Below are 18208 nucleotides of genomic sequence, written 5' to 3'. Positions count from 1 at the left end.
TTCTCATCTCCCTGTGCAGTGGGGTTTAGAGAGGAACCAGGATGACTTTTCCTTCCTCCAGTTCTCTTAAGCAACTTCCAAAGAAAATCCCACAGGAAATAAAAAACCCAAAATAAAAAGCACACACACAAGGCAGAAAGGACTTAGAATTGCACTTTTAACTCCCCATCAGGGCAAGTTTGCAGGCACCCAGGAACAGCCATGTAGTGACGAAAAAATCAAAATAGATTTTAAGGCACAGAAATGCTCCCATTTGCACTAAAGGAAAGGAACCTGAACACTGCTACCCTTTCCTGTCCCTTTGGTGGGATTGGGACAAAACCCAGCCCCTGGTTTCTTTCCCAAGGGTAAGTTGGTGGCTTTGGGGTTTTTCTTGTCCTCTGCCTTAGGAAAGAAGTTTGAGTTGAGCATCCCACATCACCATGAACCACGGGAAGACTCTCTCCCCTTGGAAAGACATCGGTGGAAAAGCAAAGATCCGTTTTTTGCTCTTGGCATCAAAAAACACCACCCTCCCTTCCTCATAGTCCAAGCAGATTCGTATCCGCTTGGGGACAATGCGTAGAGTCAAGGGGGTGGCATAAGGAGAGGTCATAGCCATGTACCCATTTTGGTTATGACACAGAGCCCATATCCCCTTATCGGGATTCAGGAAGACCATACGGTCCCTTGGAACAGACTCCTTGGCCACCCCAGTGGCCCAAAAGCCTTCTCTGTGGACCTCCACGTCCCAGTGGTGGCACCCAGACGAGAAGCCCCTTGAGCCCAGAACACACTCAAAATCACTGAACCTCCTGGAGTTGAAGGGCAGCTCCTGCTCACGGCCTTCCCACCGCACGAGCTTGCAGTCTTCCGAGAGATAAAGCCTGGGGTTGGCCGTCTCCGAGTCCAGCGTCATCTGTGCTGGAGGTGGAGAGAGAGTCAGGCTCATGGCAGCAGATCTGGGGGGGAAACAGGGCTTTTTCTCTCCCCTCCCATCCCTCTGACCCGGATGGGAACCCTCCAGGCATCGCCTGGTGGTGGGACCAGGGTGGGAGAAGGCGGAAAGGAGGCAGCAGAGCAATTTAGGTCAATCTATGGGGGCAGCAGAGCTCCTTTTACCATATTTTTTGATTTCATGTGATGGCTCGGTTGGGCACGCGTTCAGTTCACTTACTTGTCAAAGGAAGCTCGAACTCCAGTACGTCTAGAGGGAAGAGAAAAATGTGAGAGGCAGAAAGATGAGTTGGCGTGATTGTGGGATTCTGCAAAAGTCCCGAGAGTCAGGAACAGGCTTGGGGGAATGTCGAGAAACTTGAGGAGGCAGAGGAGAAGAAGAGGAGGACAGGCAGGGAACATCAGACCAACGCTCCCTGCTCCTTCGCTGTCTCATTGTGGGATCTTGACAGAAACAACCCCTCATTCAGCACCCAGGATGCGTTTCTTTCCCGTGGCTTCACTCCGTCCCTCCCCACCAAGAAGCACGATGGCATTTGCCTTTCTGCACCTGCCCTCGGTACCTTGCAATTTCTCCAGAAGTTCCTTGATGGATGGGTTCTTCTCAGTGAAATCAGAGAATTTCTTTTCCAGCCCCGGGGAAATATCGAGTGAGTGGGAGAGCATTTCCCTCTGGCCCCTGGAAGGGAAGAGGGGATGGATTTACGCCTGGTTGTAGTTTGCTGCTCCGTGTTTTCTCAGCACTCCCTGCTCCTGCCTCCTGCCAGCCCGTGTCCAAATTCATCATTCATTAAGGAGAGAGAGGCAGAGCCCTCCTTCCAACCCCCCGTGGCCTCGGTCAAGTCCAAGGGCTGTACTGCAGAAGAGCCAACCCGTCCTTACGTGCTTTCTCCCAGTGTGCTGCCACAGAGCTGCTCTGTGGTGGTGACATGGTGACAGGAGAAGGACCACATACCTGCTCAAGGTGGTTCCGATGTCCTGGATGAGAGAGAAAAAGAGACTCAGTGACATGGAACACCTCCCCTTGGAGTACCGGGGTCCCACTCTAAGGAAGTCCCTCTCTGAGTGGGTTGGGGTAGAAAAGCGAGGGCTGGAGACCAAGCTCAACGCGGGCCTTCACAGCAAGTTTGGGAAGCCTGGGCTCTCACCTTCAGGAGCTCCCAGTCTGGCTGCTGGTATGTCTTCTCCATCTCCCCAATCAGCGTGCCCAGGCTCGTCGTCTCCTCCAAAAGCCTCTGGAGGATTTCTTCATGGGCTTTCCTTATCTCTCTGTCCAGCTGCTCCACCTCAGCCAGAAGAGAGGACTCCTGCTTCTCCAGGAACTCATGCAACTTCCTGTATGTCCTCACAACCTTCTGCTTTGCAGCTTCTGTCCTCTCCTGCCAAGGGCAAGCCGAAGCGGGGAAAAGGGAAGCAGAGAGCAGGAGAAGAGCATCAAGGGTCAAGGGTGGGCCATGCCTTAGTGGACCCACCAAGAAGAGGCATTTGGGGAAGATACAAACCCCCTCTCCCTTCCTCACAGCCCTTGAGCATCACCCACCCCTGGGGGACAGGAGAACGAGGAGATGTTCCTCATTTCTTCCCCCACCCTCTGCCCCGGAAAAATGATGGGCACCTACAGTGTGGTCCTTGATTCTGTCTTGTCTCTCCTTCACGGAAGATTGAAGCGCCTCGTGCTCTGATTTCAGACGGTGCAGTTGGGTCTGAATGTGTTTCTGAGAGGAAGGAAAGAAGTCCCCTGTGGAATGGCATCGTGGTCTGGCACCCTCAGCAGAAGCAACAGGGAACTCTTGGTTTCTCTTGGGGTAAGTGTTGGCAGAGTTTTGGGACCCCCATGACTGTTTCAAGGCGATTATCCTTCCCCTTTTCCTTTTTTTGTCTTTTTCTATTTTGAGCAAGGTCAAGGCGCTTTCAGGGAGCTGTGGGGTGGTGGAAGGGACGAGGATCTCTTTGTATCCTTTCCTTATGAACCTGACCTTGATAAGGGACCCGCATCCTGGAGGACAGAGCCATTTATGGAGTTTTGCTGAGGGATTGTGGTGGGGAGAAATCCTACACCTCTGTTTCCTACCCTCCCCACAGCCCCTGCTTGTGGCTGAACCCTGGGGGAGAGGACCCCTTGGTCCCCAAGAGCGTGGTGCTCCTACGTCCGCCTCTTCCTCAGTGCAGGCAATGCCACCTCAAGAGTTGGTAGCAAGAGACAAGGATGGGTGAGTCCACAGGGGGTTTATCCCACTGCCCAAAGGCTCTACAGGGATCTCCACCCATCAAGAGCACCAACACCAGGAGCTTCTGGACCTTTGTGCCTCAACACACCCATAACCTCCTCACCTTGTACTCCTGGACAGCCTCGTCCACAGGAACCACAGAATGGTAACGGTGCACCTTGGACCTGTCACATACCACGCAGATAAGCCTTTTGTCGTCTTGGCAGAAGAGCTTCAGGGGTTCCTGGTGTTTCTCACACAAGTTGTCCCCTCCTTCCACCTCTCTGTCCCATTGCAGGTTCAAGCTCTTAGCTGCTTCACTTATGTTGGCCAACTCCCTGTTGGTGCAGGGGCTCCTCTGCAACAATTTACGTCCACACTGAGGGCAGCTGTGCCCACAGTGGATTGACACGATGTCCTGGAATATTTCCAGGCAGATGGAGCAGCAGGCTTCATCCTGGGGCGTTTCCACTGGCGTCCTGGCTGCCATGAAGAGCAACCCCCACAGCTTCAGTCTCCAAGTTTGTTTCGATTTGGAAGGAAGAGGAAGGAGAGAGATTTCCTGTTTCTACACCATTGGTTACACTGAGACCCAGCCCCTTCCCAGCAGGGCTTCAGGCAATACATTAACTCATATTGCTCTGGGAAGTAGGGGTTGGACAGCTGAGGAGGACAGGGATTGGAGATGCCCATCCCATTTTCACCCTTTTCTGGAGGCGCTGGGATTTTTCAGTCTCCAAAGCCACTTCCAATCAGTGGAGTCCAGTGGGATCTGGTGACTCAACAAGCAGCTGGAAGAGGAGTTTCACGCCCTGGTGGCAGCTCAGAGAGGTTGTGGTGCAGCTGGGGGTGGGAGACAAGCAGGGGCTGAAAATGCCTCTGAGATGTGAGGGACCTGAGCAGGAACTTGTCTTGGTAGCAGAATACCTGTTACTGTGATAAGATCAGTAGAAGGTAAAAATTATTTGTCAGCCCATGATTGGGCATTACTAGGGGAGTGGGCTTTGTGTCTCAGCGTATAGAAGTTTCTCTGTGTAGCGATGAAGTAGATTTGCTCACTGCACGATCAGCGAGTCCCTGATTTCCTCACACGCCACAAATGGCGCCCGACCAGGGACAAAGACTCAGCCCGAGGGTGGTCAAGGACCGGTGGCGTACCGCCGTGAGCCCAACGGAAGGCGTTGATCACCAAGGAGCTCCTATATACCCATCACGATATAAGGTTAGCACAGCCAGCGGCCGGGGAAGTTATTGTAATGGGGCGGTCTGCGGCGAAAAGGCAGCAGATACAGAAAGAGCTTTTAACGCGAATCGTTAAGGACGGAGGATTGAAGTTTCAGCCCCTTAAACTCGTACAGCTTTTTGTATGGATTGGGGATCATTGTCCGTGGTATCCCCCCAGCGGATCTTACGATCCTTCTAACTGGCAGAAAGTGGGAGAATGCTTGCAAGCCCGACTAATTACTGATCATGATGTTAACCCCAGTAATATCGTTACATGGAGTGTCATATATACGGCGTTAAGAACATCCTGCCGATTCTAACTCAGCTATTCCGCCTCCACCGGCTGATTTATTAACTGTAGAGGACGCAGCTCCTGCCGGTTCAAACCCTGACGCTGAGCCTGTCTGTGATTCAGCTCAGCCACCGCAATCGCCGTTAGCTGCCACAGTAGAAATAGCCGATGACTCAGACCCGCCGGTACCTGAGGATCCCTTTGATCCTGGTCCTACTGACCCTGAGCAAGAGCCCGGTTTGTTCCTGCCCTTAGCTCCGGTTTAAGCTACGGTGGCTCCTGCGCCAACCGCGGATCGGATTTTACAAGATACTAGACAAAGGACTATCAGTCGTGCCTCCGTTACACATCCGCCACCTTTTGCTCCTTCTCTAGTCATGGCCCCCAGTGATTCTCACAAGGCAAAAACGGGTTCCAGGGATGCGTGCAGAAAAAGGGCTTGGCAAGAGGGCGATATGCGGCTACAGCAGCTCAAATTCAAAGGGACAGATTTGTTTTCCAACAGGCGGCTACACTCGCTCCACCGGCTTTAAAACCAGTTCCCGATGGGAAACGTAGAGAACTGTCATTTGCGAGTATCCGCCAGGGAGCGCAAGAGCCTTGCGTACGATTCACAGACCGCTTGACAACAGCTGTTTCTCAACAGATTGAGCTTCCAGCAGCTGCTGGACTTTTATTAATGCAGTTCACAGTGGAAAATGCTCATGCAGATTGCCGCAGGGCTTCAGACCCTATACGCGGCAAGGCCACCGCTTTGAATTAATTTATTAAAGCGCGTCAGCATATAGGAATGGAAGAGCACAGAGCTGAGATGTTAGCGACAGCATTGGCTCAACAACTAACCCTGGCTCGTGCTGCTGTTAAAGGTTTTTCATGTGGGCAGGACGGACACATGAGAAAGGATCGCCCAAAACGAAGGGGAGAAAAGGATAAGACTCCGAATGAATTACGTCCTCGGTGCCAGAAAGGATATCATTGGAGCAATCAACATTGCTCTAAATGTGATACAAGTGGTAATCCCTTACCCTCTCTGCGGTCAGGAAATGCCAAGAGGGGCACTCGGTCCAGTCCCCCATGCCATCCCAACGGGGCCCAAGAGCAGAGGCTGCAATTAGCGCTACGAAGATGGGTTTGTTTCTTTTACCTGGGATAATTGATAGTGACTATCGGGGAGAAATTAAAACCATGGTATGGACTCCGAATCCTCCCTGTACCATACCAGCAGGTGAACGCATTGCTCAATTAATACCTCTCCCTAGTTTGTCTCCCTTTAACAGACGACACCGCTGCATCGGCACCGATTCGTGGAGCTGGAGGTTTCGGGAGTACAGGAGCCCCACAGATTTATTGGACTCAGCGGATCACGACCCAACAACCCTTTCTTACTTGTCGACTTAACGGTAAGGAATTCTCAGGGTTGGTAGATACTGGAGTGGACATTTCTATCATCCCTAAGTCTGACTGGCTGTCTGAACGGCCTGTTGTGGACACGGCTGCTTTAATTACTGGGGTGGGGAGGAACTCAGCTTCCCCAACAATCGCTACAATCCCTGCTGGCTGAAGGACCCGATGGCAAAATAGCTGAATTGAAACCGTACATTCTACCAGTACCCTGGACATTGTGGGGCCGTGACTTGATTTCACAATGGGGTTTGCTTTTAACTACACATTTTTGACTGGGGTCGCTGATGTCCAACCGCAACTCAAACTTAACGTGGTTAACCCATTCCCCTGTTTGGGTTGATCAGTGGCCCCTCAGAGGGGAGCAGTTGGAGCGAGCGCAAGAGCTGGTTGCAGAACAATTGCAGGTAGGACATATTGTCCCTTCTACAAGCCTGTGGAATACTCCAGTTTTTGTAATACCTTAAGAAATCGGGCAAATGGCGATTATTGCAGGATCTACGGGCAGTTAACGCTGTTATAGCTCCAACGGGGGCACCGCAACCGGGACTGCCGAATCCTACGATGATACCGCAATCTTGGAATCTTCTTGTCATTGATTTAAAGGATTGGTTCTTTACAATTTTTCTACATCCTGACGATTGTCCACATTTTGCCTTCTGCGTGCCTTCTATTAACACTGAAGGGCCTATGGGAAGATATCATCGGGTGGTACTTCCTCAAGGCATGAAAAACAGTCCGTTTGTCAATTTGTTGCTTATTCTGCTTTGAAACCAGTGAAAACACAATTTCCTACCCTGCTGTTTTATCATTACATGGATGATATTTTAATTGCTGCACCTGATGAGGTCTCAGTTACAATTTGCATTTGCTCAGGTGAAATTAGCCACGGAACGCTACGGACTTCGGATTGCACCCGAGAAGGTACAGCCTAGACCACCTTGGAAATATCTGGGTTGGCAAATCTTAAATAAAACCATTATTCCACAACCCATACGAATTGTCAATACAGTAACTGCATTGAATGAGTTACAGAAATTATTGGGAAGCATTAATTGGCTACAACCTTTGTTGGGGATTCCTACAGAATTATTATCTCCCCCGTTTGACCTTTTGAAAGGCGATTCTGATTTCTCATCCCCGAGGTCGATTACCAGGGAGGCTTGGCAAGCATTGCAGATTGTGGCAGACATGGTTAATACAGCCTTTGCGTCCAGGTATGATTTAAATTTACCTTTCCGTCTGTTTTTAATCCCTAATTCTTTCCAGAAGTACGCACTTATTGGCCAATATTTGGTGCCCCCCCCCCCAGCCCACTCGCTGGAAGGAGGAGAAGACCAGGCCTTGACAGCCCCCAAAGTCAACCCCATCCCAGCCAAACCCAGGACAGACGCCCTGGGGAGAACCTGGAAAAGCTGAGCTTCACTCCTGCTGGGACGAGGGGAGAAGAGGGGAACCTGCTTAAGGCCGGGTAAGGGAGAGGAGAAGGCGCTATCGAGGTAACGTGAGGTTTGGGACGTGCTCCTTCATCGTTAGAGAAGATGTTTGGCAAGGATTTCCAGCCGTACGCGCTTACTGGCCAATGGGATGAAGAGGAACAACAGCTATTTCTACTAGAATGGATTTTCCTTCCTCATTCACTTTCCAAAACTGTAACTACTTTGCTTGAGACGTCTGTGAGATTAATTTCTACAGGCCGACTGTGATGCCAGCAACTTCGAGGAGCTGATCCTGATTTCATTCATACGTACATCCCGAAGGAAGATTTTGCAGTGATGCTTCATGAAAAGTTTATCTCTACAGGCGGCCTTTGCGGATCACCTTGGCAAAATCCTTTACACCCTGCCGAAGCACCGTCTGCTTAACTCCCTAAAAGATGTTCCTCTGCAGCCTCTTTTTTTACAGCAATCTTCGCTGATCCCTAATGCCCGAATGGCATTCATGGACGGCTCTGGAAGAACGGGCAAGGCTGCTGTTGTCTGGCAAGAGGCCACGTGTGGGTGGGCAACACCCTGTTGTTTTTCAGTCGGGTTCTACTCAATGGGTTGAGCTTGCAGCTGCCATCCATGCATTCAGTTTATTTGCTGCTGAACCCCTTAACGTTGTCACTGGCTCTGCCTACGTCTTCGGTGTCATAGGAAGATTAGAAAAATCCCTTTTAAAGGAAGTTGCAAATCAGGACTTGTTTGCTCTCCTCTCCAGACTCTACATATTGATTTCACGGAGAGCTCACTTTTATTTTGAGTCTCGTTTACGCTCTCACGCTACATTACCTGGGCCCATGGTTAAAGGTAATGCTGTTGCCAATTCCTTCACCATGACTGTTGTGGTACCTAAGAAACTTCAACAGGCTCCGCTCTCCCATGAATTTTATCATCAGATGCCAAGGCACTCTCCAAGGACTTCCAGCTCACTCTGCAGCAGGCACAAGAAAAGGACATTGGAGCGTTGGAGTATGTCCAGAGGAGAGCCACCAAGCCGATGAGGGGTCTAGAGAAGAAGTCCTATGAGGAGAGGCTGAGGGAACTGGGCATGTTTAGTTTGGAGAAGAGGAGGCTGAGGGGAGACCTCATTGCCCTCTACAATTACCTGAAAGGAGGGTGTGGAGAGGTGGGTGTTGGCCTCTTCTCCCAAGGGAATAATGACAGGACCAGAGGAAACGGTCTGAAGTTGGGGCAGGGGAGGATTAGATTAGATATCAGGAAGAATTACTTTACTGAGAGAGTGGTCAGGCACTGGAATAGCCTGCCCAGGGAGGTGGTGGAGTCACCATACCTGGAGGTATTTAAGAAGCGTGTAGACGTGGCACTACAGGGCATGCTCTAGTGCCCAAGATTGCTGGGTTGTGTCTGATTGTGTTTGTTTGTTGGGTTTTTTTGTGGTTGGACTCGATCTCAAAGATCCCTTCCAACCACGAAGATGCTGTGAAACAGGATCTTGTCCCAAGGCCATCGATACCTCTGGCGAAGCCTGTTGCAAGCCATGCTTGGATCCAGTTCTACCACCACAGCTGTTCATGTCACACTGGGAGGTTCCACAGACCATGAGGACAGAACAGCAGATCAAGGTCTTTCATTCCAGTTCCTCACAGCTGCCACAATGGATTCAGGAGATTCAGATCAGCTACAGCCCTGTGGTGACACCCAGCATCAGGAAGGTGGTCCCAGCATGGTCTTGTCCTGTCCATGCTCCACCTGGGACTCTGCAGCCTGTCCCCAGCACCTGAGGAGACAAACACAGCCTCAGTGAGCTCAGGGACCAGCCCTTGGCCCCCAGCAGACACAGCACCCTCCCCACCACCCCACACCCACCCCTCCCTGACAGGGCACAAAGCCCTCACAGCTGGGAGCATCCCAGGCCTGGGAATGAGGGGGGTGGTCCAGGGTCCCCCCAGCACATCTCCTGAGCCCTCCTGCGCTCACCACAGCAGCTGGACACTACCCCCAGCACCCCAGGCTGGAGCAGGGGTGAGACTTTGAACCCCTGGGGGGCGATGGGATGAAGGGGGCATCAGCAAAGCTTCTTGTGGGTGCTTTGGGGAAAGACTCAAGTCAGGGTGAGGGAGGGAGCAAGGCAGAGCAGGGGGAAAACAGACAGCCCTGCAGTTCTTATCTTCTTTCCATCCCTGGAAGCGTTCAAGGCCAGGCTGGATGGGGCTTGGAGCAACCTTCTCTAGTGGAGGTGTCCCTGCCCATGGCAGGGGGGTTAGAACTTTATGATCTTTAAGGTCCCTTCCAACTTTAACCATTCTATGATTCTTATTCCCCCCCTCCACTTATCTGACCTATCCCTGCAGGTCTGGCACAGCTGGGGTCAACACAGAAACCAAAACTCTCTACAGCTGCTGCGGAAGAAACTCTCTGAGCCACACATGCAAATACTGGTAATTCCCAGCTGCTGAAACAGAGCTTTGGAACAGGCTCCTCTGGCCCAAAGGGGACACATCGAGTCACCCCAGAGATGTCCCTCTGGCCTTGGGCAAAGCAGCTCCCGTCCCGCCACTGCTTCCAGCCCGGTGCCTCCAAGAGCTTGGGAAAGCCAATGTTGGTTGTGTCGAGAAGAAGCCAGCTGCCTGCCAGGCTAACAGAACCGCTTCCTCCCGCAACGGCCCCAAGAGAAGGAAGCTCCAAAGATAATAGGAAGGGAATGCGGAGGGGGGTCCCGGAGCTGGATCGCCCCCCCTGGGAAAGCACCGGCAGGACCCGGCCCTCCCAGGAACCCACCGCAGCCCAAGGGAGCCCGAGGCAGAGCTCCGGGCAGCAGCGGGGCCCTACGGGGGGGGCAGGGGCTGGGGTCCCCCCCGCAGCCGGACACAGGCTCCTCCGGACCCCGCAGACCCCAAAACCCGCCCAGGACACAGCGGGCAGGGGGAGGCCACCACCGGCCCCAGAGGGAGAGAGGGAGGGAGGGAGGGAGGCGGGCAATGGCGGGGGCGCACGGGGAGCCCCAGCCCGACGGGATCCCTTCCCCACAGCCCCCCGAAGCCCCCAAACGATCGGCCGGGCCCCAGCAGCGCCCACGGACCGGCCTTACCTGCCCCACGGGACGCACCGACACAACCACCACCCGCCGCCGCTCTGAGGGAGGAACGCGCTATTTATACCCCTGCCGCAGCCCGCCCACCACTCCGCCCAATCAGCGCGCAAGAAGGAGGAGTGGCGGGGGACACAGCCAATCGGAGCGCTGTATTCAACTCCCCTCCCTCAGGACCTGCCCCTCCCCTCTCGTTCCGCCCGGCCCCAAGCGCCGCCCGTTTCAGGGGGGAAATTCTACCGTTTTTAGGGGGGCGTTTGCGAGGCCGCGAGTCGGGGGCGAAGCGCTTCCATATCCTCTATCAGGCGCTTCGGGGAATTTCCTTCCCAGCCCGGCCCACTTTGGGTGCAAACTCGGTGATCTTTAGCCCCCGCAGCCGCCAGCCACGACAGAAAAACCCTTGCCTCCCCCGCGGGGCCGTCGGTCCCTGGGGAGCCAGAGGCCTGTGCGCTCTCTCAGTGTCTTTCGGTGAGGGATCTGAGCTCTTTAATTAGGCAGAGGGAGAGCCTGAACTCAGCCGGGGGAGCTCCGGGCAGCAGCGGGGGTTTGACGGGGAGGGAGGGAGAGTCCCCGGCCCCGGAGGGAGGCGGGCAATGGCGGGGGCGCACGGGGTAGCCCCAGCCCGACGGGATCCCTTCCCCACAGCCCCCCCGCAGCCCTCAAAGGAGGGGCCAGGCCCCAGCAGCGCCCACGGACCGGCCTTATCTGTCACAGCAGCTACACCGAGACACCCACAACCCTCCCCACCCGCCACCGCTCCGCTCCCGCCGCCGCGCTGAGGGAGGAACGCGGTATTTATACCCCTGACACAGCCCGCGCACCGCTCCGCCCAATCAGCGCGCAAGGAGCAGGAGTGGCGGGGGATACAGCCAATCGGAGCGCTGAAGTCAAACTCCCCTCCCTCAGGACCTGCCCCTCCCCTCTCGTTCCGCCCGGCCCCAAGCGCCGCCATTTTGGGTGGAAATCGCACCGTTTCAGGAGCCTTTCCCGAGGCCGCCAAGCAAAAGGTCACACGCTCAGTCACGCTGTTCTGGGACATTTTGGGTGGAAACTCGGTGATTTGGAGTCCCCGGCGGCCGCGATGGAAACCCCCTTCCCTCCCCAGCACGGCCATGGGGAGCAGGGGCCTGTGGGGAGGAATATTAATTGCTTTACCATAAATAAGTAAGTTTTAATTAGAACGAAGTTGTGGGCTGCCATGCCCGGAGGCAGGGGAGTTTTCCTGTGGGTTTTGGTAGGAAATCCAAGTGTTAGTAACTGTTAGTGGGGGTGTCAGCCAGTAGGAAGGGTTCCACCCAGCAGCACCTCCTCAGGGGGGTCAGGATTTGGGGGGCCCCTGAGAGCCCCCCCCACGGGTAGGTAAACACAGGGGGACGGCGAGGGGCTCCAGCCACCCCTTCTCCCACCGTCAGCACCCCACGGGGGCTGCCAGGGCTGGAGGGAGAAGACCCCAGAGGGAGGCACCCCCTCCCAGCTGCGTCCTCCAAGGCTCCCAAAGTCAGGATGGAAAGTGCCCCTGGGGGGGGTGTGGGGGAGGAGGGGAGGGGACAGGGCTGCCCCCAGCAGGAGACAAACACCCATAGAAATACATTATGTTTTAATAAAGAGTACAAAACTGAAAATATAATGCGAGCAGAAAATAAGCCTCAGCGTGACACAGACTCTCGCTCTCATGGGAGCCCCACAAGGGCCACTTCACCCCCCAACTCTGTGGCCCCTCTGACCTGCCCAGGGCTTTCTGTGCCCACCTCATCTGGGAGCAGCCGCTCCAGCTCCAAGGCCAAAGCTTAAAAGAAGGTTTTTTGGGTTATTCTGTTGTCATTTAAGCCAAATTGGCCAATGACAAGACAACAGATGCTCTCCCCCACCTCTCACTCCAAGGAGAGGAGGAGGAGAGAGAGCTGTGAGTTTAGAAGGAACTAATTCAATGAAAAAAAAAAAGAAATAGATACGTACATTCTATACAAAACTCTATCAAGGTTCCAGGATGGCATCACGGGCAGGCACTGGGGAAGTCCCAGGCTGGACTCAGCCATTCTACATGGACTACATTCCCCATCTGGAGTCGGGAATGCAGGGATTGGCATCAAAGACAGACGAATAGACAGGGTTCTCCTCAGATTGTCGGCCAGCGAACAAAGAGCTGACCCTTCGGTCCCTCGGCTTTTGTACCGAGCGTGGGGCAGATGGGATGGAACACCCCCTTGGTCAGTTTTGGAGCCCCCATCCTGTCCACTCCTCCCCACAGGCGTGACCCCCTCTACGCTCTTCTGCTTCCAACCCTCCAACGGGGCAGGTAACAGAGTTACCTTGGTTGTTAAAGCAGCAATCATAAGCCAAAGCCTCTCTGCACCCTAGTCCCTGGCATTAACTCTCAATATAGTTAGCTGACTTAATTATCAACCCAAGAGTGAGAGCAGGGTGTGTTTAAACAACGTGCTGTTAATTTCAGAGAGCAGAAGAGGATTAGGTAAAAAATAAAATAATTTAACAAGAAAGTTGGTGCTGTTCTACCTCAAATTCTGTCAGAAGCGGTTTGTGACACAAGCAAGAAGAGCTCTGGGATGGTCCCAGAGAGAAGGAGAAAGAAACCGGTTCCATGCATGAGGTCCCAGCCCCAGCCGGCCCACAGCAGCTCCCACCACATCTCCCGACCTGCAGGGCCAACCCAGACGAGAGGGAGGGACATCCCTCCACCACTCCACGCTGCTGGAAGAGGTGAAGCTGTGACTCCTCAGCATGGGAATGGTCCTTTCTCCAGCACCTCTCTCACTTCAGCACTTGGGGCTTGCTGCAGATGTACGGCCGGCGCTGTGAGCAGTCTGTACTCCCCAAAACATGGTCGTACAAATACGTACACTCTGCCTGGCCGTGCACCTTAAACCTGCAACAATCAGCAAAGACACCGCTGGGACCCTGGGGGACGCGGTTGTCCCCTCAAGACACCGGGAGGAGACAAGGGCTGCCTGCAAGGGACAGCCCCAGCAGACACCTCCCACCAGGACCCTGCCCGTCCCACCGCAGGATGGTCTCCCCACGGCCCCGGCTCCCAATGGGACTCACGTCTGGTTGAAGCTGCTGCCGTCCACCCACTCCAGGCGTTCGCCCCATCTCCGCAGCCCAATCCAGTAATCGATGTTGCCCTTGAGGCGTGAGAGGAACTCCTGGGCAGGAAAGAGAGAAGCCAACAGTCAGGAGATGCTGCTGCCAGCCCCACACCAGTCCCTGTCCCAGCCCCCCATGGCTACCACCAGCCCTGGGATGGCAGCAGCTCCCACCCCACACCTGCTCCAACAAGCTCCAGAGCTGCTGCAGGAGCTCACCAGCCCACCCAGCACTCTTGGTCCTGCTCTGACCCAGCTCTGCTCCCACCCTGGGCTCTGTACCCAACACAGGAACCCCCCCACCCCCACAACGGCCCCTCACTCACCATTTCCCACTCCCTCCTCAGCATGGCCAGCGAGGCCCCGTGCGAGGAGCACTGCTCCTGGCTCCACTCCCAGCTCCCCTCATCCCCCGAGAGGTAGTAGCAGACATTGCGGTACCCGACCCAGCCATCAGGACACGCCAGCACCGGAGCCAGCACAGCTAGATCCCCTCCATGTCTTCCTGCTGGAGAGGGAAGGGGAGAAGGGCAGAGGATTGGGCTCCGCAGGGACCAGGGGACACAGCTGCGTGGGGCAGGGAAGGAGGCAGCCGCTCCTCCCTTACCTGAGAGGACAGCAACAGCCGCGGTCAGAGCCAGGACCAGAGCCACCAGCACGGCCACCACCAGGACCCACAGCGGATGGAAGCTGTGGCACTTGTCTGGAGGGGGAAAGAGCCACTCGGGGTGAGGATGGTGCTGTCCCCCTCCCATCCCTGCCACCCCCACCACCAGCTGCCCAGGGAACACGGGAGGGGACCCCTCCCCAGACCCTTTTACCCCCCACAAACTCAGCTGCTGCTTCTCAGTGCCCTCCCTGGGCACAGGAACTGCCACGGGGCCATTCCCAGCTGGCAGCAAGGGACAGTCACACAGAGCAGGACGAGGCTGTCACCCCCCAGACCCTGTGGGACAGCCCGCAGCGGGAGAGCTGCCAGACAGATGGAGATGAGGGGGCTGCTACAGCCCCCTTGTTGAGGAGCAAGCAGAATATGAAGCCTTTTCTAGAGACCTGGAAGAAGCCTCACACTTGCCAGCCCCAATCCTCGTGGGGTGACACTGCCCATGGGGACACTGCCCCCTCCCAACAGGCCACAGGGGGGGACCCCGCACTCACCCAGGACTGTTCTGTGCGTCCTTCTGCCTGCAGCCCCAGCCACATCTGGGTGAGGGGACGCTCCTCCACCCCAGGGACTCAGGGGCTTTTCCACATTCCCATCACTGCAGCAGAACCCGTTTGCGTGTCCCATGGCACCCTGGAAAGTGAAACCATTTTGCTCATGACAAACAGGATCTTGCTCATTTCAAGTCTGGCTCGGATCCTGTTTTTCTACCACTGCTTTTATCGCTGTGCTGAGAGAGGGCAGGGAACAAGACTCAACGCATTGGGATGATTAATTCTTTTATCTGGCACCAGGCCTGCTTTTCTCAGAGCAGCCAGGACCACAGGGGGTCACCCAGGCTCATGAAGTCGATGCCCACACACCCCTGTCCTGTCCCTGCTCCCCCCAGGGACGCTGCAGCCGGTCCCCCAGCAACTGGGGAGGACAAACACAGCCTCAGGGAGCTCAGGGACAAGCCCTTGGCCACCAGCCATCACCCTCCCCACAAAAGGCAGGGTAAACAACACAGCGAGGCCAATTAAGGAAGGCAGGCAGATAAAGAGAGGAAGAAAGACAAGTCTTTGCATTTCCCTCCAGCTGAGCCCAGCACCCCGGAGCTCCACCAGCCAAGGCAGAAATCCCCCTCAACCCCCAACAGCTGCTGGAGCAACCAGCTCCCCATCCTGGCAGGGAAATGCCAACGCCTGGCCCTGGAGAGCGGCCGGAGAAGCTCACTCAGCACAAAGGCACAGGGCTGCTCCCTCCAGAGCTCTGCCAAGGGCTGGGCAGATGTCAATAACCAGTATTTTTAGTTGTTTATGAAAAACACTCTCTTTCCCTGCTCAACAAAGCAGAACTGCCTCCTCCCCGAAACCTCCCCCAGAGGACAGAAGCTCCAGCGCCCACAGACAGAGAAGGGGACTGTAGGGGGGGGGTCCTGGAGCTGAACCCCCTACCCGGGAAAGCCCCGGTGGGATCAGACCTTCCCAGGAACCCAGCGCAACCCGAGGGAGCCCCGGGGTCAAAGTCAATGGGGGACCCCCGAGCTCAGAGAGGGGGGATCCGGGCAGCAGGGGGGCCCTATGGGACCCAAACCCACCCTGGTCGTGGGGTAGGAATTAGGGGTGGTGGGGGAGGAAGAGCCTGGGTTCTCTCTGGCTACGGGGTGGAGTGGGGATGGGGGTGAACCGACCCCTCTCTGGACGTGGGGAGGGTTGGGGGGACTGGAAATTGGGGTAGGGGAGGGGGACACTGGGGAACTGGGGGAGGCCCCGTGCCCTCTCTGACCACAGGGTGGGGGACTGGGAGGGAAGGGGGGAACCCGGGCACCTCTCTGGCCGTGGGGTGGAGTGGGGTTGGGGGGACGGGGGGTGGGAACCGACCCCTCTGCGGCCGGGGGGAGGGTTGGGAGGGAAAAAGGGAGGGGGGGGTGAACTGGGGGAGGCCCCAGGGCCCTCTCTGGCCGCGGGGGGGGATTGGGGAACCCTCCCTACCTGCGCCCACCCAGAAGCTCGCTCCTTCCTCGCTTTGTGCTGCCCTAGAGGGGGGTGGGAATTGAGGGACTCGGTTTTAATAAAGCCCAGCCAGCGCCCGGCCAATCAGCGCGCAAGAAGGAGGAGTGGCGGGTCAGGCAGCCAATGGGAGCGCTGCTTTTAAGAGACTCACCTCCCCCTGATCCACCCCGGGGCAGCGCCTCTGGGCGTTATATACGGGGAGCCTCAGAGAAGCGGCGCCGAGAATGGAGAAGGTGAGTAATTTTTTGCCAGGTTCAGCCGTCACTAGTAATTAGTAGGGTGGGAGTTAGTAATTAGTGACGTGGTTTGGCGGCTGGAAGCCCCGAAGTGCTAAAACGGGCTGAGATTGGGACTGGCTCTGAGGAACAAAGTGGTTTTTTCCGCTGGGGGTGGTGAGGCCCCGGCCCAGGTTGCCCAGAGAGGGGGGAGATTGGCCCCGTCCCTGGAAACATCCCAGGGCAGGTTGGACGGGGCTCTGGGCGACCTGCTCTGGTTGGAGATGTCCCTGCCCGGGGCAGGGGGCTGGACTCCAGGGGCTTTGAAGGTCCCTTCAATCACAAACAAGTTGATGATTCTCTATGAAAATCCACCCAAAACTGGATTCAGGTGCTTCTATTTGGCCGGGACATCCTCCTGCACGTAAGTAAATATTTCCCCTTGCTCTAATTCTTGTTTATTGCCCAACAGCCATCTGTTGCGTAGGTTCCAAATTGCATCTGGAAATGGGGAAGTTCTCAAGACACAGAAATACTTACCCTGACCCCTGCAATATTTCAGGCACCCCTCCTTCTCATAGATCCCATGGTACATGCTGATAACACAGAGCAATTTTCCACACTGGAGCAAAAGCCGTGGCTGTTCTCAGCGCCATCCCCCAACCCCTGCCTGTTCTGAGAATGGGTTGTCCCCAGCCCACCTCAATTTTGGCCTGGGGGGGTTCCGAGGTGGGAGGCAGAGCCGGGGGATGAGCCCTGGGCCGGGGATGCTGCCTGAGCAGAGGAGGAGGGAGGCAGCTCCCCCCTTCATTCCACGACCTGAGATGAGGGGACAGAGCACCTACAGCACAGGTGGTGGTGACACACAGCTGGGAGGAAGCGGGTGACACCCCAGGAGGCCATGCCACCGTCCAGCGAGAAATGGCCAGGCTGGAGAGATGGGCGGAGAAGAACCTCGTGAAGTTCAACCTCAGGAAGAGCAACCCCCTGCACCAGTACAGGTTGGGGGTTGACCTGCTGAGAAGAAACTGGGAGTCCTGGTAGACACCAAGTTGCCCATGAGCCACCAACGTGCCCTTGTGGCCAAGAAGACCAATGGTCTCCTGGGGGGCATTAAGAAGAGCGTGGAGAACCTCAAGGGAGGTCATCCTCCCCCTCTGCTCTGCCCTGGTGAGGTCCCATCTGGAGCACTGGGTCCAGTTCTGGGCTCCCCACTTCAAGAAGAACAGGGAACTGCTGGAGAGTGTCTAGTGGAGACTAGGAAGATGATGAGGGACTGGAGGATCTCTCTGCTGAGGAAAGCTAAGAGACCTGGGGCTGTTCAGCCTGGAGAAGAGAAGACCGAGGGGGGATCTTATCAATATCTAAAGGGCGGGTGGCAAGAGGATGGGGCCAGACTCTTCTCAGGGGTGCCCAGGGACAGGACAAGGGGCAACAGGGACAACCTGGAACAAGGGAAATTCCATCTCAACATGAGGAAAAACTTCTTTACTCCGAGAGTGCCGGAGCCCTGGAAGAGGCTGAACAGAGAGCGTGTGCAGTCTCCTTCTCTGGAGATATTCCAAACCCGCCCAGACACCTTCCTGTCCAGCCTGCTCCGGATGAATCAGCTTTGGAAGGGGGCTGGACTGGATGATC

General features: G+C 55.6%; 2 protein-coding genes across 2 annotated transcripts; both read right to left on the bottom strand.

Annotated features, from left to right (window-relative positions):
* Positions 1 to 135: 135 nt before the first annotated feature.
* LOC141476161 (E3 ubiquitin-protein ligase TRIM7-like) lies at positions 136 to 4076 on the bottom strand. The gene is made up of 7 exons (XM_074164764.1): positions 3268 to 4076; positions 2556 to 2651; positions 2085 to 2315; positions 1892 to 1914; positions 1500 to 1615; positions 1157 to 1186; positions 136 to 903 (listed from the first exon to the last, which is right to left on the bottom strand). Exons 1-7 carry the CDS (start codon positions 3631 to 3633, stop codon positions 386 to 388), a joined length of 1380 nt encoding a protein of 459 aa, XP_074020865.1. The 5' UTR covers positions 3634 to 4076; the 3' UTR covers positions 136 to 385.
* Positions 4077 to 12169: 8093 nt separating this feature from the next.
* On the bottom strand, positions 12170 to 16380 carry LOC141476173 (C-type lectin domain family 2 member B-like). Its single transcript, XM_074164779.1, has 6 exons — positions 16335 to 16380; positions 14856 to 14994; positions 14305 to 14400; positions 14024 to 14205; positions 13657 to 13757; positions 12170 to 13477 (listed from the first exon to the last, which is right to left on the bottom strand). Exons 2-6 carry the CDS (start codon positions 14986 to 14988, stop codon positions 13363 to 13365), a joined length of 627 nt encoding a protein of 208 aa, XP_074020880.1. The 5' UTR covers positions 14989 to 14994; positions 16335 to 16380; the 3' UTR covers positions 12170 to 13362.
* Between the last annotated feature and the right edge of the window lie 1828 nt (positions 16381 to 18208).

Source organism: Numenius arquata, chromosome 28 (assembly GCF_964106895.1).
Source record: "Numenius arquata chromosome 28, bNumArq3.hap1.1, whole genome shotgun sequence".
NCBI classification, from domain to species: domain Eukaryota; kingdom Metazoa; phylum Chordata; class Aves; order Charadriiformes; family Scolopacidae; genus Numenius; species Numenius arquata.
This window is presented reverse-complemented; position numbering and strand designations above follow the sequence as displayed.